Source organism: Gracilinanus agilis, chromosome 4 (genome assembly GCF_016433145.1).
Source record: "Gracilinanus agilis isolate LMUSP501 chromosome 4, AgileGrace, whole genome shotgun sequence".
Taxonomy (NCBI): Eukaryota; Metazoa; Chordata; class Mammalia; order Didelphimorphia; family Didelphidae; genus Gracilinanus; species Gracilinanus agilis.
Window position 1 is genome coordinate 312,777,278 of NC_058133.1, and position 24,150 is coordinate 312,801,427.

Here is a 24,150-nt window from a genome sequence, read left to right on the forward strand (position 1 = left end):
GAAAGGAAAGGAAAGGAAAGGAAAGGAAAGGAAAGGAAAGGAAAGGAAACTGGGCCATTGAGAGCTTCCTTGCTAAAGGTCATACAGTCAGAGACAGAACTTGAACCCAGGTTTTCCTGACTTGAAGGCCAGCCCTCTATTTACAATGCCATTCTGCCTCTCTCTTTAATTATTTTAAAATGAGTTAAACTTTAGTTACACAGAAAATTTATTTATGTGTAACTCTTCTATTCCTCAACAATGCAAGGGCAAGGAGGTGTTACTTTGAGCACCACAAACGTGCAATAAGTGTTCAATATTCTTTTACCTAATGAATGAACAAATGAAAGGATGTAATCAAGCAACTTTTTTAGAAAAACCAAAATAGCAAGGAATGTCACTAGGTCCTCTGTATATATCCTTTGAACTGTAAAGCTTCACTGAAAACTGGAGGTATGTGTTGACATTTTTAATACATTTTAGAATGTATCTTGTCTTCTCACTATTTTATCTTCTTTTTCCTTAACACTGGGGAAGTTACTACCTACATACCCTCCTAGATATATTTCATTTCCATTTCTCCTATCTCCAATCCTCCTTCCAACACCCCTCAATAAAATGGAATGTTCTTTATGACAATCCATTTTCACTATGAAATAGACAGAAAAGAATGAAGTTCAGGATGGGAAACTATTAAATCTTCCCTATATTCCAGTCTATTTTGGAGACAGTCAGTTGTTAAATTTTCATTATAAACATTTACACCTTGGAAATTGGCAAACACTACACATCCAGGCTTGATTTATTATCTTGTTGATTGTCTAGACCCAAGGTCTAGAACAGCCCCTCTGCCTGTTTAGGTATAGTCTGGGATCTAAGGACGGTTTTTACATTTTTAAATAAAGCTATTAAAAAAAAAAAAAAAGACAACTGGACAAATTTGATACTGGGGCCATAGTTTGCCAGTCCCTGGTAAGTTTAAGAAGTGATGGAGAAGAAAAAGAGGGAAAAGAGATTACCCATTTGTTAAGGGTCTGGTATATAATGTGCACTGTGCTAAATATTTCACAAATATTTTCCCACTTGATCCTCACTTCATCGCTATGAGATAGGTGCTATTCTTATTCTCATATCTCATTATTTCTTATTATTATCTTATTTCTCATTTCTCAATTGTAGAGGAAACTAAAGGAGAGATTAAGTAATTTGGTCAAACAGTAGTGTCTAAGTTCAGATTTAAATGCGGGCTCTTCCTGAATTAAGGCCAAAACACTGTGCCACCTAGATGCTGTTATTAAGGCTCCTAAAGCAATGTTGTGTATACGTTTTTCCCAAGTTGGTTATTAAACATTTACCAGCATACTCCTGTCTATATGCATGCTAAATGTTAATCCAAATTTTTTACATATCCCTCTCTTTAATACTGATGAGAAAATAAGTAAATAAATAAAATATTGATGGAGTACTTTTAATCAGTGTCGATTCACTATGGTATCCATATTGTTTGAGCAAAAAAAAATATAAAACAAAACTATGAAATATAACCCCTGTCCCGGTGCCCTCTTTTGAGTTTCATTTAAGATATCCATAAAACTTGGAAGATCGATAAGAATGAGGAGTGGTATAAATACACAAGATCATGAAAGGGACAATAATTTACCTGATATAAACATGACACTACTGTAGATTTTAAAATTAATATTCAATATTTCCAACAAAACTTATATACAATTACGTAAAAGACGCACGTAAACAGAAAGGAAAGGGGAATTTCGGGGCAAGGGAAGAATCCTGGGAGATGAAGTCTAAAGGATACAAAATTTCCACTTACACACTACATTAGATCAATAGGCAGCCAGATGGTGAGATGGGTAGAGCACAGCCCTGGGAAACAGGAAGATCTTGATTCAAATCCTGCCCCAAAAACTTCCTAGCTGCATGATCCTGAGTCAGTCACACCCATTTAACCTCTCTCAGCCCATTTCCTCATATGTAAAATGGGAAATAATAACACCTACCTCATAAGAATTTTCTGTGGATCTTATGAAATAATGTACTTAAAGCACTTTATAAACCTTTAAGCACTCTATAAATGCCAGCTTGCATTACCATTAATTTTTTTTCTTAAACTCTGCCTTTCTTTCTGACTTAGTGTCAGTTCTAAGACAAAAGAGGTGTAAGGGCTTGACAATCAGGGTTAAGGGTCACCCAGCTAGGAAGTATCTAAGGCCAGATTTAGACCCATCCAGGTCTTCCCTATTCCAAGCCTGGCACTCTGTCCGCTGTGGAACCTAGCTGCCCCCATTGTTATTAATATTAAGAGTCCCTAATAAGCCTCATTTTAATAGGCTTCTATCTGAGGACTCTATACTAAGGAAAACAAGACAGAAAGAAAAATTGGAATAATGCCATGATACGACAATGAATAGGCCTGGTTTAATAATTGGAATGATTTATATAGTTTAATGAGGGAGAAACCTAATAAACACTAACCATAGCCTAATTCATTATTCCTGAATAAGGTCAATAGGATTTCCAAGCAATGCCCAGCAAATGTAACTTTGTTGATATGACACTTGCTGGATGGGTGCCGTGTTGAGTTTGTCTTCATTTTTCCAATGGAGACAATCTCAATCCAAAATTATAAGTACAAAAGACATAAATTTTTGAATTACAGAAATAATCTTAGCCATGCCAGTAACCATATTGGGAAGGTTTTGTTTGGGGTTTTGGGGGTTTTTTTTAAGTACATGTCTAAGTCAGAGCAGCACTCTAAAAGATCACTTTTGTGCATCTATACATCTTCTTTTGCTTTATATCAAAAAAAGTTTCTTCTTAGATTTAATACTTCAATTCTATTATCACATTTTGATATACAGTAGAACCTGTGAGAATTAAAATTAATATTCAAAATACTCCAACTATTATATTTATAAAGTTTATTAATACTAACTTGAAGCAAAGGAAAATAAAAACTAGAGAGCTCATCCAGCCGCACATGTGGGAAAAGAGAGAGAAGGCGCAGCTTACAGCAAACTTATAAACAACACGTGAAGACACAGATGTGGGGGTGCAGGGAAAGGGATGCTGGGAGATGAAGTCCAAGGGTACAAGATTTTCTAACTATATAAACCTTGTTTATTACTAACGCCACATATGCAAATTTAAGTATACACAACTGGCAATCAGAAAAAAAATAAAGGCAGAAAAATACATAAAATAAAAATTTTGAATCGTGCACTAAATTTATGCCATTTTCTCAAGTGATGGAAAGTCTCGCAGCAGTTCACTCAGTCACATTCATTTCTTACTCTGAGAAGCATTAAATAAGAGAGTTCAATATAATGCATGATTTTCACCTTGCAATGTATTGGTTGCATAAAATGAGGTCCTAATATATAGCTATTATTTTATCAACATATATTAAAAGGAAGAAAGTTTTATAAGAACGGTCAGTCTAGAGAATGTCTCTAAGAGACAGAGTGGTGTTTAAGGAGCAGAGGAAACATTCAATGTGGATTAATAAGACCTGAATTCAAGAACTATCTCTCCAATTTAAAAATTGTGCAACAATGAATAAATCACAGAAACTTCTAGCCTCAGTTCCCTTATCTACAAAGAAAATGGAAATAACAATACTTGCATTTCCTACTTGTGGTGAGGAAAGTGTTTGCAAACATAAAACCTTGATTGTGATTCATTTACACAGGGCTTTTCAGTGAAATCTAGGCATCCTAGTAGTCTGTTATTTGACTCTAACTGGGGAATCCACTGCTATTAGCATGAAACTAAGACAGACAGAAAGATAGAACTTAAATAGATAAACCAAATCATCACAATGGCTGGAATTTAGCTAAACTTAAATGGATAGAATAAATTTTTTTAAAAAGGACCACTACAAAAAGTGGGGAAAGACCATGACAATTTCTGTTTTTGATATGTGCCGATATATTTCAGTTATTCCAACTCAAAGAGATAGTAATTGATTATTAATAGTAAAATATGCTATAAAATTATTCTATAAGTATAATTCTATTCTATAAGTATAAGTGAATTACTCATTGTTTAGTGATTGGCAGCAACATACTTTTAGCTGCCAAAAACAAAAAAAGGAAAGAAAACATAAATTAAAAGATCCACCTTTACTTTGGCAAGATTGTTGTCATAACTATAAGACAATAACCAAAGGGGAGATTCTTTCTGAGCTGATAAATGTCTAATTACTATATACCAAACAAACAAAATGCATAGACTCAAAAGAATACACATTTGAATTCCGTGATCAATAAGTGGAGGCTTGTAAAGACTCAGAAATGCTCTTTTAACAAGACTGAGAGGTAGGCTAATGCTGGAACCAGGAGCCAACTGGTATCCCCAATGGGTAGAAAAGTTTTATATTAAATAGAAAACACACCTCTCCAAACTATATTATCACAGGATCCTATCAGCCCCAGGGTCTCCTGTAGTCCTAATTATCTTGTCCTACATGGCCAATGAGAGGTGAGGGCAGGATGGTGGAGGCCTACAGTTGATGACCAGTATCCTATAAGGCCTCAATCTAAAGAAGAATCATCTGGGGGGCAACTGGGTGGTTCAGTGGATTAAGAGCCAGGCCTAGAGATGAGAGGTCCTAGGTTCAAATCTGGTCTCAGACACTTCCCAGCTATGTGACCCTGGGCAAGTCATTTGACCCCTATTGCCTAGCTCTTACCACTTTTCTGCCTTGGAACCAATACACAGTATTGACTCCAAGACAGAAGGTAAGGGTTTTTATTTAAAAAATAAAATAATATGCTTTGTATGTGAATTGATTCAATAAACACTGTTATTGGCAGATCTGATGCATAAGGTATCTATGAAACTAAAGAAGATAAAAAAGAAGCATGAAGCATGGTCTGTGACCTCTTAGAAGTTATGGTCTAGGAAATGAGATTAACCACATACAGAAATCTGATGCCAAAGTAGAATGTGAAACTGAATAAACAAGAGGCAATAAATAGTATGTTAGCAAAATCTAAGAGAAAATTCAACCTCTGGCTGAGGAAGGATCAGGAAAGGTTCTATGAAGAAGTAAAACCTCCAAGGATAGGATTTCATCATTAAAAAAATCCTTTTTGAATTGTCTGATATCCACCTTTTTTTTAATAGAATCTTTTAAAAATGCAAAAGTGGCTGTGTTTTGTATTTTATTCCAGGGTATTCTTGGCTCAGGATTTGCATTAAAAGTGCAGGAGCAGCACCGCCAGAAACATTTTGAGAAAAGAAGGAATCCAGCTGCCAACCTAATTCAGGTAAATTTCAGCGTAATAGGTAGATAGCAGGATCTGTCTTTGTTAAGTCCTTACTGGGTACCTTTTACAGTCTTCATGATCCTTTGTTTTGGAGAATTGTTGTTTTGTTTTGTTTTGTTTTGTTTTGTTTTGTTTAAAGGAACCTGAAGCCTGTACCCAATGTACAATAACATGAAAACATCTTGGATTTGGGCTTATTGAGTTCTTTTTTTTTTTTTCCAAGGAGGAAAATGTATGTTTTCAGAGCCTTATTCATGCATCATTCAGATGAATAGCCTTGCCAATAAAGCCATGCAGAGGGCAGCGGCTGGGTGACTTACCGAATGAATTAATTTATTTTGTGAATAACTTAGAAAAACAGAGTCGATCATTAAATGAGGGAGCAGAACATGGCTCTGGCCCCCATATTCAATTATGCTTTTTTCTAGCTAGCAGGAAGGCAGGGATCTGAGGTGACAATGTATTTAGTTGGAATGTAAAGGTTTGAGGTTTGTTTGTTTTTTTGTTTTTTTTTTTTTTTTTTATGGTGAATTACTGTTGCTCTCATCTGTTGCAGTAACTTGAAACAGACATTCTGTTTTACGGGCTGCCGGTACATTTTTGGTTGGCAATATGAGGCAATTCGGTGTTGGAGAAAGTGAAAAATTAAGCACGATGTTTAACTGAAGCCAGTTCACGAGGCAATGACTTTTTAGTCAGCATTTCTTCTTTCTCAGTGGCTATGAATTTGTGTTCAACAGCCAAAGGAATGCTTTCCTCCCTCCTTTGCCATCCATAGTTTACTGGCTTGTGGCCTGCTGTTGGACGTCGTTGACAATTTAACACACTTTTTTTTCCCCACTCAAATTCTTTTTCCCCCTCATGACCCAGTAATACACAGTCAGCTTTTGATTATACAGAGGTTGATTATCCAACATGTGAATTTTTTTCTAGGTGTCTGGCTTCTCTTCCTGTCAGTCTCTTAGCCATTTTGATACTTCTTGGTACCTTTGCCAGAGGTTGAGCGGGGAAAGAGAGAGAAAGGAAAATTTGAAACCCTTCATTTTTCTTCTCTTTATTAGCTCAGGGAAGGAGTGCTTGTATCTAGCGACTGAATGATTTTTTTTTTTAAATCCAAGTTCTCCCCTGTTGCCTGTTGGCATGGAAAACAGAGGTAAATGTAATACTCAATTAAATTACCAGTGAAGGTAAAACTCAACTTCATTTTTAAATTCCCAAGTTTCAAAATAAAATATGGGGGGGAGGTGGAAGGGGGTGGGGAGTGAGCTCCACTTTCCTAAACTGAAGGAAAAAGAAATTGCTTCTGAGCTCTGGGAGCCAAAACAATGTCTGGAGTTATGAAAAGGAAAATTATTTCCTTCCTTCTAGTTCTAAAAGTTGCCCTGGGGCCCAGGAATCCCTTAATCCTTAAGAAAGCCTTAATTGGTTGTTTGGTGTGTTCAATATTATTAATGAATTATTCTCCTCACTACTACTGTCCTTTAATCTTGCTTCACTTCAGAACATCACTCTTGCAGAATATCTATCACAAGACACACTTATGAAAAGAGAATAAAGGAAAACATTCTCTTTACCTGACAAGAGTCATTCCTCTCAAGTCCTAAGCTGTTGGAGGAAAATGGGTCCCAGGTGAACTTTTTCATTTGATAACAACTGTTATTGAGGCAAACTGGTAGCGGTATAGACATACATTGACTGGATCATAGGCAAGTCCAGGAAAAAGGAAAGAGCTCTCCTCCATGGGGAGATATTTGTTTTTCAATCATTTAAGGGTAAGGGTCCTATCTTGGAAGCCCAGGATGCATTGTGTTATATCCACAGAGAGAGAATATAGGTGGGCACATGTTTATTTAAAAATAGCTATAAATTAGGCATTGGGAAAGTAAAGCTACTAAATTGGTAAATTATCCTTCTGTTTATTCTTCTAATACTGATTCTAATTATATATTTATATTTTAATTATATTAATTTTCTTGTTTTATTATTTCATTTATTTTCATATTAATTATCATTAACTAATAATAAATAAATATATGTGTGTATATGTGTATTGTGTGTGTGCATATATATATATATATTTTAAAACCTTTACTTGCTTTCCTAGTATCAACTCAAAAACAAAAGGGAAAAGGTAACAGAGTAAGTGACTTGGCCAGGGTCATACAACTAGAAAGTGTCTGAGGTCAAATTTGAACCAAGGTCCTCCCATTTCCAGGCTTGATGCTCTAACTACTGGGCTACTTTACTACTCCTCCATTATCTTTTTTTTTTTTTCCAACCTTTACCTTCCCTCTTGGAATCAATACTAAGTATTCATTCCAAGGCAGAAAAGTAGTAATGGCTGGTGAATAGTGGTTAAGTGACTTGCCCAGGGTCACACAGCTAGGAAGTATCTGAGGCCAAATTTGAACCCAGGACATTCTCTCTAGGTCTGGCTCTCAATTCACTAAGCAATCTACCTGCCCCCCTAATAATATTTTAATATATAAGTGGCCAAGGAGCAGCTGGGTGGCTCAGTGGATTGAGAGCCAGGCCTAGAGACGGGAGGTCCTAGGTTCAAATCTGGCCTCAGACACTTCCTAGCTGTGTGACCCTGGGCAAGTCACTTAACCTCCATTGCCTAGCCCTTAGTGCTCTTCTGCCTTAGAGCCAATACGCAGTGTTGACTCCAAGACAGAAGGGTTTTTAAAGATAGATAGATAGATAGATAGATAGATAGATAGATAGATAGATAGATAGATAGCCAGCCAAGTACCTGTGGCCAAAGTGACCAATGATCTTGACTTGTAGGACACATAAAATTTGGAAGAAATTGTGCCATCAAAAAAGGTTTCATTTCCTTTAATTTTTTAGACCTAAATCAAGTCAGAATCTGTTCATTTTAAAAAGCAGTTACCTGAATTAGTTGAATTATAAATAGAAGCATAATTCTTGAATGTGTTCATCATTCTTTCCACTAGCCAGAATTGGGGCTCCAAAACTAGCATCTATACTCTACATCTGTATAATTTATACCATGCACTAGACTGGTAAGCCAGCTTCATGTGCTGACATATTGTTCATTTGCTTATCCGCTAAGTCTTTCTTGGACAGCAGAGTGTTTAGAATAACAAACCCAAACCTAATCCTATTTGCTTTAAATCAGAGGCATTGTCTTTCTAGAGGGGGATCCAAATAAGAGAATTACTCAGGGCACATCCAAGAAGCAACCAACATTCTGTATTTCAGAGCTTTGGTGAAAAAATACTAAAACACCAGTGTACAGCCAGTGTAAATCCAGATTTAAATAAACTTTTCATTTAAGGAAAAGTAAATAAGACGTAGGGGAAAATGTAGGTCTTTACAAAGTTTTTTATATTTGCCAAAGTCTCACAATTCTTAAGTTTTTGATCAGTCATTTCAATTGTGTCCAACCCTTTGTGACCCCATTTGAGTTTCTTGGCAGAGATGCTGGAGTGGTTTGCCACTTCCTTTTCCAGCTCATTTTACAGATAAGGAAACTGAGGCAAAAAGAGTTAAGTGACTCGCCCAGGGTGCCAGCTAGTAAGTGGCAGATTTGGGATCAGGAAGATGAGTCTTCCTGACTCCAGAACAGGTGCTCTATCCCCTGAACCACCTAGCTCCCCAGTTCTTAAGTGCTCACTATCAAAACTCCAAGCTTTTGAATTAGAATTTAAAAACAGTATCTTCCCAGTTTCACATTAACCATGTTGGTTACTATTTACAGTAAAATTACATTACAATAAAACTATAATGCATTGGGACCAGAATGATAATTATGAAGATAATTTATATCCTCTCCAGGAAAAAAAAACTCAAGTTATGTCAGAATCATGTAGATAATTAGTATTGAAATTTGAATAAGATTGTTTTCTATAGAACCCCAAATAACGAACAACTCTACCTTTTTCTTGTTCGTCATGTAAACCTGGCCTTTGGAGAAGACATCTTAGAATCTCCCCTCAATCTTGTTTGTTCCTTCTACCAAATCTGATGATGAGTGAAAAAGTGTGGCTGTTGGGAATTATCAGTACATGAGTCACCTAACCGTTTGGTACTGAGACTATTAGGGTTCAGTTCCCAATATGGACTTCCAACTTATTATCTCTCTTTTAGTTAGCAGAGACGGCATCCCTCAGATGTCCACGAGGAAAAGGCAAGGTTATTCTGGTGAAAGGAATAGTGGAACTATTGATTTCTTTTCCATTTTGACTAAAAACCAGCATCAGCCCTAAGACAGAGGCTACTTAGTCTCTTCTTTACTGTGTGTCTCTAAAACCATTTTTTTTTGGTTAGGAGAAATGATTGAAGGAGGTAGTGATTGGCAGTTAAGAAGGGACCTGATCAGGAGCAGCTAGGGTTGAAAGCCAGGTCTGGAGACAGGAGGTCCTGGGTTCAAATATGGCCTCAGATACCTCCTAGATGTGTGACCCTGAGCAAGTCATTTAATCCCTACTGCCTAGTCCTTATCACTCTTCTGCCTAGGAACCAAGCCCTATATTAATTCTAAGATGGAAGGTAAGAGTTTTTAAAAAAAGAAGAAGAAGAGACCTAATAGGAAAACTAGGCTTCACTGTAAAGAAAATTTTTAATTTTCCTGAAGTGTGACTTGTTCTGCCTAATGCTCTTTTTTTTTAAACTGTTACCTTTTCCCTTAGAATCAATACTAGTCAGGAAGATTTATCTTCCTGAAGTCAAATCTGGCCTCAGAGGTTTACTAACTGACTTAACTCTGTTTGCCTCAGTTTCCTCATCTGTAAAATGAGTTGGACAAGGAAACAGTAAACTGCTCCAGTATCTTTTCCAAGAAAACCCAAAATGATATCACAAAGAGCTGGTATAACTGAAATGATTGAACAACAACAATTTAATATCAAAAAAAATTTTTTTCAAACCTAGCACAAAACTAATTCTTATATCATCTTTAGGATGCTGAGATGTATTGATTAAACTAGATGCCAGTGCCTATTCCCTTATACTTCAGCAATTTGGTTCTGGATATATTTGTGTATACCTTCCTCCCTAATCCATCAATCAATCATCAAGCACCCTCTCCATGCTAGACACTTTGCTACAAAAGCAAAGAAATAAACAATTCTTCCTCTAAAGGAGCTTATATTCTTTTTTTTTTTTTTAATCCTTACCTTCCATCTTAGAAACAATACTGGGAGCTTATATTCTAATGCAATTTCCACCCCTGGCACTACTCAGGATTCTATACTGTGACATTCAGATTTAGAATCTGTCAGCTGTTAGGGAAGCAACATGGTGGAGTGGAAAGAGTGCTCGATCTGGAGTAAGAGGCCCTGGGTTCAAATGGGATTCTGGCACTTATTACTGTGAAATTCTGGATAAGACATCTGATCTCTGGAATTATTACCTCAAGTATAAAATGAAGAAGGTTGGATTAGATGACCTCGAAGGTACCTCCCTTCCATAAATCTATGATCCTAGACTTCCATGCCTGGTTTGAAATCAGTTTTCTTAATTTGTTGTATATTTCTGTTTTCTGATCAGATCATCTGTAGTAAACTCCCATCATAATATTATTTGTTTTTCCTGTCACTGACTTGAACCCAAATAGTCTCTGTCATGCTCCACCATGCTTCCTCACTCTGATTCCTGAATTTCCACCCAGGATGTCTTTTTTATAGACAACGCTATTTAACCACTCTTTGGGGATTTAACTTGAATAAGGTATCCCCTCTGTTGCCACATTCCAGGCACAAGTCACAGTTTACCAAGTCATGCTCCTCTAGATTACATCCTTGCATAAGATATCCAATTCATTTTATTACCCATAATTTAGGTATTTTGGAGCAGTCATTTCTAGAATATTTTTCCTGTGGGTTACTGGGCGCACTCACTCACAAGATATTGTTCTTTGAGAAGCATACCTGTGGTTTTCATAATCATGATTGAAAGGAGCCGACATAGAGGCCTGATCTGTTTAAACGAACTTGTCATTTAAAGTAGAATGATTTTGACATATTGCTTGTAACAACATATTTTGCTCCAGATGTTTGGGTAAACAATTTGTCATGATACAGTTTGAAGGGCAAGTACTTAGCAAGAATGCTCATTAAACATCCCTAGGAAAGTAATCTCTAATGGATGATTTTTCTAGAAAAAGGTAACTGTATTTCTTGCCACAGTCAGCAGACTAAAGAAAAATTTAGCCTGTCATTTGGATTCTTTGTCTACATAACAAATGTATTTTGGGTGGTGAACTATTTTTTTTTAATTTTCCATCAAACTTTGGTATTGTGTAGGCAGAGCCAACAGCCAATCCTGAGCTTCAGCCTTTCAGTGTTCTCAAACCGTGGAATCTATCTTTTCCCCTCTTCTAATTTTGGTCTTGGTTTGTATTATCACTATTTATCTTCATCTTTAGCCTCAAAAAAAATCGTGTAAGTTCCACCTCAGGAAATTTCACAAATTGAAATCATTTACCATTCATGTCTATTTACTAATTGGATTTGAAACTATTTAAAAGCTATTTGCAGCTGTCTAATTGATCTTTGATTAAAGGGTTCAGGATGGCTGTTTTTTTCCTATATCATATTTTGGTTTTCAAGGACTTTGTCTTGCAAATTTTCCTGGGTGTTCTTTCTTGAGCTAGAACAACAAACTTTGCCCTTGGTTTTAGGCCATATCAATTTTTCCATAATCAATTTCTAATTTATTTAATATCATATCATGTTGGTTTTCTTGTGCTTTTCTATTCTTTCCTGATACCAGGATGCTTGATGAATTTCTGTGACTGACTGCAGAAGAACAAGCCTAGCAGCTATCTCACAATTTTATAAAAGTATTCTTCAACCCTTCAGGCATGTATCAGGACTGTGAATGATAAGGACAAAATCCCTTAATGTGTATTGTTTTACTAATCAGCTTTTCCATTTTTGTTCTGTTCCCCACTCCCTCTGCCTTTTTTTTCCCTTTCCTTTTTTTCTTTTTAAAATTATGTATCCGGCCCATAGTGTGTTTGGCGTAGTTATGCAGCTGATGAGAAATCAGTTTCCATTGCTACCTGGAAGCCTCATTTGAAGGCCTTGCATACCTGCAGCCCTACCAAGTAGGTACCAGTCTGAAAGTTAGTGGTGTGCTCAATGTCTGTACGAGCTTGTTTTTTTGTTTTTGTTTGGGGGGATGTTTTTTTAATGAGCATCAATGTTTGGCTTGTTTCATTCTGTGTATCTCTTTGAGGATTTCAAATCTGGCTTGTAGCAACTCGAACCCCAGACTTAATCCACCCAATAAAATCCATCACCATATGCCAATGATGCTAAATAAATAGTATAAGAAGACAATGGCCAGACTCATAATCCTAGATTCTTTGCCCACTGGAATCATCCATGAGGCCAATTTTTTGTTACTATTCACCAAAGATGTTACTGATCATAGATGGATGAATAGGTATACTGTTTATTTTGCTATGTTGACATGAAGAATAGTATTTAAACAACTTTTTAATTTACTAGTTTAGTAAACTAGTCCTATGAATTTTAATGATTTATAGTAAAAACTATACAGAGACTATTCAATGTGTATATCATATTAAGAAATGAAAACTTAATATACATGCATATATATCCATATACACACCTGTATTTGTATACATGCATATATATCTATATATATACACATACACACTACACTATTTCCACTGTTTTATCTTCTTCTTCCAATGCCTCCATCCAATAATAACAGCAACAATTTGAGGGCAATGAAAAGGGTAAAAAAATTCTCATTTTTATATTCTCTATATTGATTCTTAATTCCACTCAAAAGTCAAATAACTTAACTTTGCCCATTCAAGAATACCAGATCTATTTAGAGTAAATATCATCTCAATATCATTATTTCAGGAAACTTCACATCCTTAGACTTTCACTTTGAGGTCAAACTAACATAATTGTTGAAGCAGGAAAAGGAAGAAGACAGACTTAACTTGATTATAGTACATAGTGAGGTTAAAGAATTTTTCTATCAGATTAAATATATTACTATAGTATTATCATTAGCAATCAAAAATGTCAAAGTAATATGATGATATTTGACAAAGAGCTCAGCAAAAAATTACAGGATCTCTTCCAAGGTATAGAGCCTTGACAAATGGCTATTGCTAAATTGAGCCAGTCACTAATTAAAACCACTTAAGCAGCTGATGGAGTAGGCAACCAATAAACGTTTCTTGAATTGAATGTAGTCTTATCCAGTTTGGTTGAAATGGGTTGTGTCTGTTCTCTAATTGTTTAAATATTGCCGCTTTGCTTCTCTCATTTAGGACATTAAAACACCTTCTCTTCTAATCCCAGACTAACCTTGACTCTGAACTTGATAGTCAAATGAAATTCATTTAATGCTCTAATTGCTATAGGCAGGGTTTCGTTCTTGAACATGAAAATTTCCTTTTTTTGTACTGATTCCAGAAAGAGCCTCACTTCCCCAAATGACAGTGAAGAGAACTTGATTCTGGGTTTATCTACTACTGAATTTTTTTTTAGTTTAGGCCACCCACTTCCTCTCTGTGGACCCAAGTTTTTCAAAATCTGTAAAACATGGGACTAGTCCTAGATAATTCTGAAAATGAGGCATTATGGTACAGCAAAAAGAGTGCTGAACCTGAGAGTTAAAGGATCTGAATTTGAAATAAATAAAACTAATGTGACCTTGGGCTTGTCACAACTTCTCTGGGCCTCAGTCTCCTTATCTATAATAATCTCTAAGATCCCTAATAGCTCTAAAGCTATTATCCTATGATCTTGATTGCTCTGAAATTCTGTGATTCTTTATGTCTCTGTCTAGAACAGTGTCAGCACCTAGGACAGTTCTATGCTAGACAGATTTTAGAGCTAGATGGAATCCTAAGAGATAATTGATGGCTACATGTTAAATGAATACTTTCTTCTTGTATAAAATATATAATCCATATGGCTTCACTTTATTGAGGACCAGGCCTCAGGAAAAGGATTCAGACCATTACAGTTATAAGAAGCTGTGACATTTTACAAAAAAAGAGCATAACAAATTGCCAGCAATTCCTTAGGGTATGTATGAATCTTGGAAGGGGAAAAGATAAGTTGAATTTGGAAGCATTATGTATTTCTAGTCCTCTTGAGGGAACTTATGCAAACAAGTGTTTGCTACATGAATTTAGACAGAGAAGGGTAGAAGGAAAGCCAAAACTGAATTTTAGAGTGACAAAAATATAGTTTATTATCATGTGTGATTATTTAGCATCCCTCAAGCAGTTTTAGAAAAAGTCATTTGGGAATGTGGAAAAACTGATTTTTGTAAATGGGGAATATCATGTTAGATTCTCCTAGTGCATATATTGTAATTTTACTTCAATAATCTCTATCTTCCACTTACCTCCTATGTTTTCTCTTCAAACAGGATTGGGGGACAATAGGAAGAATAACATAAATACCTAAAAAATGATTTGCTACCTCCTATAGTTTTTAATTACTGACAGTATCATTCTCATTTACTAAAAAAAGTGATCCTTACACAGCAATCAGTGGTGCAGTTAATTGGACTTTGAATTTCCTAGGACTTTGCACAGAATCATAGATTTGTTAAAAGGACCCTAAGCTACCATCAGGTCCATCCCCCTCATTTTACAGATGAGAAAAGTATGGCCCAGAAGGGATAAATGACTTGCCCAAAGTCACAAAACCAGTAAGTTTCTGAGATGGGAAATATGTACTATACTGGGCTTTGACAAGTCATCATTTCTTAAAAAGACTGGTTTAATACAGATTTCATAATTTAGATAGATATGATTCAAAAGAAGTTGAAATGGGATATTTAGAATTTCCTTTCCTTTCAAGTTTCTCATTGGGAATGTAATACCTCAAGAGAAGCAGAATCAGGCTGTTCCAGCTCACTACTAATACTCCACATTTACAGGAGCAGTGGAATGTCTATAGATACCCAGGGAAAATAGAATGGAGAAAGAGATTTTTAAAAAGGGAAGAAATGTCTTAGGGGCAGCTGGGTAGCTCAGTGGACTGAGAGCCAGACCCAGAGGTAGGAGGTCCTGTGTTCAAATCTGGCCTCGGATACTTCCTAGCTGTGTGACTCTGGGCAAGTCACTTGACCCCCATTACCTAGCCCTTACCACTCTTCTGCCTTATAACCAATACACAGTATTGATTTAAGTCAGAGGATAAGGGTTTAGAAAAAAATAATAAAAATTTAAAAAGGGAAGAGGCTAAGAGACAACTATTAGGGTAGAGTAGTGAGTGCTGCCCCTTCCTAAACCCATGGATATTCCAGTTCTTTAATTCCTTTAATTTAATGCTTTACTGTACTGGCATTCCTCTTACAAAAGCTTCTGCTGGCAGCAGTGACTGCCATTTCAAAGAGAATAAAGAGTGAGATGGGTATGAAATGAAGAATATGCAGACAAAATGTTTTTCTTGGCTCTTCTTAAAGCAAGAGAGGGAGAATATTGAGAGAGAAACAAAATGGAAGGGAAAAGGTTATTGTTTGAAACAAGTCAAGCAATTTTAGGAAATAGCATTCATTCTTGTTGACCATCAGGTCTGTACCTTTTGGTACCTACCAGGTGGCAGCTGGTGGTGCCACTAATGTGGTAAGTTCCCAATGCATTTTTCTAGAGCCAAACTTACTACTGTAAAATATTCAACTACTACTCAATCATAGCCTAGGAGAATTCGTATAGATTTCCAAAGAACTTAATTTATTCCTAGCGAATGGTTTACACGATGAAAAAAGCTGAAAAGCTGGTTCAGTCAGTGACTGCTACAGAGACACATTCACACATTAATGAGTCCAGATAAAGAACAGGACAGCTGAACTAAAATAAATCAGGCTACATCTGTGGCATGAGCATCCTTTTAAATGTCTCTGCTTATTCCATTTGAATCAAACCCATATTTCTTATTACAGCTAACTTTGCTTAATGAGAGGTCTATGATTTCTTGCTGTATATTGCACACAATGTGGCTGTTAAATAAATGTTTGCCTGACAGTCTGCAGCTCAGTGTGTGTGTGTGTGTGTGTGTGTGTGTGTGTGTGTGTGTGTTTTTCTAAAGTTGCCATTGTCATTTTCAGGGAAATTACATTTCTGAAATTTGCTTAAATATTTCTTCCATACAAGGTTTCTTTTAAATGTTTACTTTTGAAGTTCCCAATTTAGAATGTATCCAATGTAAAACCAGTTAAATGCATTACTGACCGACATCATCATTGTTTCTCTTCCATCTGCACCCACACCTGAAGGAAAGACCAAGGGGAAACATCTAGCAGGTTTGTGATTTCTCTTTTGTTACATGTTTGTTTATAAGCCAGATGTCTGGTGGATGTTTTAAATGGGTTTCTTCTGAGTAAAATCGATCAACAAATACAAAATGATTAAAAGTGACCTTTCCCAAGACTGTCTGAAAATGTTTCATTGATCACTCACCTGCTGCCTTATACACTCTGCTGAGCAGAGACTATTCTGAGGGGAAAAAAAGAGAAACAGCTGTTGGTAACTCCTTACTGCCCCACTGGCAGGCAGAAACCATGCCCAGTCATTCAAATATGATCCTCTAGAGAGGAAAGGCAAAGACTTGTTTTCAAGAGCCATGAGCATAGAGAGCTTAACAAGTGGGCAAAATAAGTACCTACCTAAGGGAATGATTTGAGAGGCCCACCTACAGGAGTAATTCTTTTGAATTAAGGCCCCCAAGCTCCAAGAGGCTCTTTTAAATGCAGTTATTTACAGGGAAACATAACAAATTATCTCATTGTCAGTCATTAACATCTTAGCTTGGATTAATTTATCAGATCAGATGAAAGAGAGCTACATACTGCTTTGCCTCCAGTAAGCACTGGACAAATTTTTTCTTCATTCCTGGATTCATAAGCCCTGTGGGAAATAGAAATGGGACACATAAGGTTTGGTAGAAGTGAGGAACTCAAGAATCATCTGGGCACTCACTCCACTAGGAAGGAATAAGCCTGAGGAAGACCATCAGCCAAGATGGCACACACAACCTAAGATGATGGGGAGCCTAGAAGGAGATGAAGATTGCTGAAAATAAATAGGTCCTGCTTGCTTCTTAATTTGACCACAGATAGCCCTGGGCCAAGAGCTTTTAAAACCTTGCAGAGTTTCACAGTATGGGCTTACCTTGGTGTGGTACCTACAGGCTGCTAGCTGGTCCTTGGTTCTATATTATGTTCAGGAATTTGATTTTTTTCCTTTTCATTCAGGAGTGACTAGGAGCTTAGGGAGTGGGCAGGGGAACATCTGTTCATGCCATCCAAACTCATAAAGACTTGCTTAGTAATTCAAAATGCCATTTAGCTGATTTACAATGGGAGATATAGCTGAAAGACAAAATAACCATAACTGGTTGTTTACCCACAAGGGATTCCCTCCAGTGTGAAAGTCCAATTCAGGAGACCAAATCAGAAAATTGTTTGTCATAGAATCAGACAAACGACAGATTGCCTTAAGGGATATTTCCATCGAGCCAAAGTAGCTTAAATAATTCCCTTTTTCCACTCTAGTGATATTTCTATACAGATAACTAGACCTGGTCATTAAAATCAGAACACCTTCTCCCTTGGGCAATTTTTTCCAGAAATACTGGGAAAATGATTACTCTCTGATTCTCTTTTGCTCTAGATTCCATGCTTACCATTATCATTCTGTTATGACACTTTTTTAAAACTCTTACCTTCCATCTTATAATCAATACTGTATGTTGTTCCAAGGCAGAAGAGTGGGAAGGACTAGGCAATGGGGGTTAAGTGACTTGCCCAGGGTCACACAGCTAGGAAGTGTCTGAGGCTAGATTGGAATGCAAGATCTCCCATGTCTAGGCCTGACTCTTTATCCACGGAACCACCTAGCTGCCCCCTATTATGATATTTTCATTAGGCCACAGCTTTTTTTTTTTTTACATTAGTGACATTTTTATTTCCTAGTGTGATTTTGGAGACACCTTAACCTCTTTGTAGAGAAAGACAACATGATGGACAATACTTTTTTTTAATCCCATTAGCAAATTTCAAAGATATACCCCCATTTTCTGTATCCACCTTTCCTATTCACTAATTCTGTCCCTAAAATATACTTAGCCCAGTCTTGGTTTCCTAAAAATACAACAATGCTGCACAAGTACATGAATAAGGATGCATCATGTAACTCCCTCCACCTGATTCATAAATGCCCTTTTAATAATAACTGATATTTATGTTTATCCTTTTGAGTTTCAAAATCCCTTACATACATTATCATGTTTGAATCCTGTGGCAAACATGAGGTACATCTTACAAGTACCCCCATTTTATAGAGGAGGAAAATGAAAGTTAGGGAAGACATCCTAAATTCATGATGAATTGATCCCTTAACCAAACTAAACTTACAGAGAAGATTTTATGGGAATTTTTACTGGCTAAAGATTGATAATCCAGGCTTTAAGAATATCATGTCTGCAAATGAACAAATTGGCTCTGCCTAAAAGTGGTTCAACATTTAGGCCAATAAAGAACCTTTAAGAATATTGGCCCTGACTTTAGACAAAAACTAGTTATGCCATCTTTCCTAGCTCATCAAAGCCAAGTTCTGACAGCCTGAATGTCTCCTGCATGCCTTTTAATGGTTTTGTTGTTTAATATATTACAAATATTTATCACAAGTGCAGGCCAGATTCATAGTTGAGGAGTCAGAGGCTTGTTTCAAAGAGTATTGGTGTTTCAGTTGTTCCTGAACAGACTTATCAGCCCATCCTCACACAGATAATACAGTATACCTATTTGTAAATACTCCAATGGGCTGGGACATGTGTAAAGGTGAGGTATGTTTTTTCCTCTATCATATGCTTAGAAGCAGTAGGAAAATACTTTTCCCCACACCATTCATTATTAAGACGATGTTTTAAACAAAATTCTTACTAGATATTTATCAGATAAGAACGATAGCATAAGAGACATTCAAGTGGTGATAACTCCATGCAATTATGAGGGATACAGGGGGAAATTTAGGCAATGTAAAAACAAAATGTGTAAATAAGATTATTTTAAAATTTTACAATAGAACTCTCAACAAAAGAAAAAAAATTGCATCCACTCTGGAAAGAAAAGAGAATGGCCTTTTAGTACAGGCTAGCTGAGCTAGGATGAACCCAGGGTATCTATCTGCTGGGCTGGCTTATTTTTTATTATGTGGTCCATTATGAATCATGGTCTACTATACTCCCCTGAACCTGCCCTACCTCCCTAGAGCAAAAGGAAAACTTTAACATTACTAATTCAACCATTTGTTTTCCCTGTCATTTCACATACCTCCCCAAGCCCCCCACCATGTAGCCTACTTATTGTCACATAGAGGAAAATGTAATTCTTTTCGATCCTTGTAATTGGAATTATTCAGAGATAAGAAAATGCTCTAATTTTGCTATATATGGGCATTTATAAAGACAGCTGTTTACCATGAATTATACCTATACCTCAATGAATCACGACTCCTATTCAGCCAACTCTTGATTATTCAGAGGTTGATTATCCAATTATCCTGATATTTAGGACTGATGCTTCAGTCTTCCTCACTTAGCCTGTCTTTTGTCCCCATCACCTAATTATTATTACCACTTCCAGCAAGAAGAATAGAGAAAAACATGAAACTCAAAGCAGTCATTTTTGCTACTAGTTACCAATTCACTTTGACTAGTTGAGAAGGAGGTCAAATTTATTCTTATTAATTAAACTAAGATTTGGAGTTTAACTGTGGATATCAGTGTCCTGGCTTATCCTGTCTTCTATTGTCAGCAATAATCAAGAGGTGGTTAAATGCCTTAAATTTGCATTAAGTTTCATAACAAAGTTTTTGAGGTATTAATAGAAATCTTTTGAACCTTTCAGAGAGTAGTCCTTTAGAAATTGATTTATCCTGTCTTCAGGAGAATGGTCATAAAAAGAAACATCTTAAAATTTTAAACAGAAATTATATTCTTTGTTTTAGTGAACTCATGTGTTGTGATATGTTTAAGTCCCTTTTCTCAAGCATGATATTTTTGGTGGTTGTGTATAGCTCTTGGGGAGGGGGGTCTGTTGTCTTGGGACATTTTCAAAAATTGCCAAATGTCTGCTACCTCAGATTTCTCCTACTCATATCTTCTACTCATCATTTTCTATTTCTTCTAACGGCATTGTTTTGAATGATTTGCATGTGATGTGAATCCTGACTAAATAAGACCTGCCTTTATTTTTTCTGCATATTTAGTCAAAATGTGTCTTTATTGGCAAAATGTTCATTTGTTTCAAGAACATTATCTTTGATTCCAGTTCTCTTCTTCCGGTCAGGAAGAGATTTTGGCTCTTTTGACTGCATTATAATATTTTAAGAAACTATTGTATCTGCAAAAATAAGAAATATGGATCTCTTTTTTTCATTTTCTATTGATTGGTCCTTTTTAACATTCACACTGCTATCTAAAAGGATGTATCCTAATCATGACTGATCACATCCAGATGCTGTCTTTAAACAGAGAAACCTAATAACTTTTTTTTCCAACCCTTACCTTCTGTCTTAGAATCAATACTGTATATTAGTTCTGAGGCAGAAGAGCGTTAAGGGCAAAGAAATGGGGGTTAAGTGACTTGCCCAGGGTCACACAGCTAGGAAGTGTCTGAGGCCACATTTGAACCCAGGACCTCCCCCCGTCTCTAGGCCTGACTCTTAATCCACTGAGCCATCCAGCTACCCCCAAGTCCTAATCACTTTTTTAAAAATTCAAAGCCACTAATTTTTTATTAACTATTATGATCTTCAATATATGTTTCTACAAATGTTTGCTGAAAACACTGAAAGATTTCATTATTCTTAATTCATATATGCTAATAAAATTACTAAGTCAATATTTATTACCAATAAGGCTAGCTCCATAGTAACTGATGATATATTTGATCGTTTTCATTTGAAATGGAAGCTCACGTGTGCACCTACCAAATTTTGTTGTGGTAATGATTCTCTCACATCTCTTTCCCCTCTCCCCAACCTAATTGGAGATGGTCTTGCCTTCCTTTCATGTGTCAGAACTGAAAAAGTATTGCTTGTTGCTTCTGTGGTCTCTGCATTCACGGGAGATTTACAAAAGAAGCACGAACCTGATTTGGCTTGATTTGTAGAAGAAAAAAAAACAGAAAACACCTAAGCCCTTTCCTAGAAGTGAAATGCTTAGTAATGTGATCCTCTATTTCCCCTCACTCCTAGTAAGCTCTGTAGTAATAAACAGAAGCTCTTCAAGATGTACACGTCTCGGAAACATAGGTATCCAGCATCCTGTCTATTGACATGATCTTTGAGAATGCCAACTAACATCAGGTGCATGATTAGTTTCTACTCCCTCTCCCTCTCAGCGCTTTACAGATCCTGACTCCTAGGGACTCTCTCTTCATGGGGAGGAGCAGGGGGGAGAGGACTCAACCTGCTTGTAACTTTCCTTGTTGCCTGTTGCCTGTCATGATATATCTACTACAGCGGCAATTGAGCGATGGCCGTCTTTGGTGTTATCTCTCAATCCCTGGCACATCCATCTAGTTGGAAAATTGTTCCAGCTGCACTGGATGGAAGTAAGCTGAGTTCTACTCGGTGGTGTCCAAGGCGGGGAACTTAGAAGATACTTATTCATATGAAAGGCTCGACCAGTCATGGCATATTCATCTAACTACCTCATTCTGAGCCCAAATGACTTACTGGAATGGCGATGGTGATATTATCATGCTGCGGCCACATTCCTTCCGAATATATTGCATGCTGGACCATCTCTACATCCCATACTTATTTCTGGTTGCTGTTGAGGAGATCACCTTAGACCCGGCTTGTGTAGGCTTGGAAGTGTGAGACTATGTATTTAGTCAGAACTGTTGGATTCTAGTGCTTTCTTGATTTCTTCTCCCCACCACCATCCCCAAGTTAATTTTTAGTTCCTTGGTTTCTTGGGGATAATCCAGAAATTTCTACCTCAAAATATTGGTATGTAAATATTCTCAAGGTGGAAGAGGGAGAGGAAGACCTCATTTTTTATCACAGATTAAAAAATTAATTCACTCTTTAAGAAAAGAGTTGAAATCCTTAACTTAACCAGTAGAAAGCCTGAATCTTAATCAGTGTACTTTTCGGTAATAGCTCCCTAATCAGTGTAATAGCTGCCTAATCAAGAAGCTCTATTAATTTCCATGAGGAAAAGAAGTAGATTGACTAATAAAAGCAGTAAGCAGGCTAGATCTGTGCCTCTAAAACAGGGGTCCTTAATCTTTTTGTGTCAGGCTCCCTTTTGGTAGGCTGGTGAAGATTATGGACTCCTTCTCTGAATGATGTTTTTAAATATATAATATGCTCAGATTAAAAAGGAAAGCAATTACATTGAGATATAGATATCATAATTATAAAAATAATAAACCATAACAATGTAAGGACCCCTGCTCTAAAGGAAAATGCTGCCTGTTAAAAGATTAGAATTTGACCCTTTTACATAATATACATTTAGGATATGTTTTACTTAATATTTGTATATTATATAGTATCTAGTTATATAAATATATGTATATAAATATATGTATATAAATATGAATATTTACATAAATATATAAAAATAAATGCATATATTTATATAAATACTTAATAAACATTTATGGAAAAGAAAAAGAAAATAGTGGGCTTTTGAAATTCCATATCCTTGACAGTTTCATATTGCTGAATGTTTCTAAATAATTTCTTGAAGAATAGAGAACTTGTGTTCATATAGGACCTTGATAAAATAGCTGTTGAGCGTGCAAAAAGGTCAAAAAGCAGAGTACATGGAGACATATCCATCACCCTCATCACGACTCCATTTGGTTGCCAGGATTCAGAGAATGAAATAATATTCCACTGAAATATGACCCATTTTTCTCTCTGCTTTGCAGTTAATGTTGAACCCTGTTTTCACGATGGCTCATTTTTAAAGTAATCATTTCTTGTCTTATGAAAACCAGAGGTGATTGAATGAAACAAATAGTTTCTACTGTTTATTTTTACTTTGCAGGAGCCAAAATAAGAAACAAACAAATAATATTCATATTGTTCTTGACTTGCTATTTTTTATCAGTTTCCCATTCATTTAATTAACAAGAAAGAGGACTAGAAAGGGACAGAGCTAGGGACTGACTTTGTACTCTCATTGGCATAGGAAACTTCCTGGCAAGAAAACTCTCTGCATCAATACAGGTTGGCACCTTCTCTGCCACTTACAGAGAGCCGCCTAGAGCATTAAGAGGTTGCATGATTAGCGCAGTCATACAACCAATTTGTGTCAGAGATAGGATTTGAACTCAAGCCTTCCTGACATCAAGAATGCCTCTCTATCTGTTACTCCTTGTTGCCTAGTCTATTCATTTAACAAGTACTAGAAAGAGACAAAACTAGAAAACTTGTGAAAAATTATATTACTTCATTTAAAGCCACGTTTCAATGATAATTGCCATCTATAAACCTGGAAAAGTTAATGGGATTAAATTAAGTAAAGAGATGATGTATGTAATGATAGTAATGTATCACTGGAGCCATTCATTAATCTTGGTGAAGACGCCATAGCCAATGTGAGCTTCCTGGACTAGTCATAAATGTAAGTGATTAAGCAAATGTCCTGAAATTAAAAGATGATTTGAACCGGAGCACTATGAGCTGAACACTTGCTTCCTTTTTCCTACAGAAAAGGGTGAGTTGAGGGTCAGATGAACTGTAGGATTTGGTTTATCAGGATTCCTTAGTGGCTTATGTGAGGAGGAGGTAACATTTTTATTCCTATCCATTGAGGTTTGTTTGTTTTTTTTTCCCTACTATTAGTGACTTTAGTAGAGTAGAATATGAGAA

At 36.3% G+C, this 24,150-nt stretch overlaps 1 protein-coding gene across 5 annotated transcripts in view; it reads left to right on the forward strand.

Annotated features, from left to right (window-relative positions):
* The window catches only part of KCNQ5 (potassium voltage-gated channel subfamily Q member 5), a 705,402-nt gene that overhangs the window by 600,823 nt on the left and 80,429 nt on the right, over positions 1-24,150 (forward strand). For 2 of the 5 annotated variants that reach the window (XM_044676060.1, XM_044676062.1), the window contains exons 7-9: positions 5,175-5,270; positions 12,254-12,348; positions 16,527-16,553. In XM_044676060.1, the coding sequence (XP_044531995.1) occupies positions 5,175-5,270; positions 12,254-12,348; positions 16,527-16,553 (218 nt within the window). Of the gene's footprint in view, positions 1-5,174; positions 5,271-12,253; positions 12,349-16,526; positions 16,554-21,510; positions 21,568-24,150 lie in introns of all 5 variants that reach the window. The other 3 variants (XM_044676058.1, XM_044676059.1, XM_044676061.1) reach the window with 3 other exon arrangements.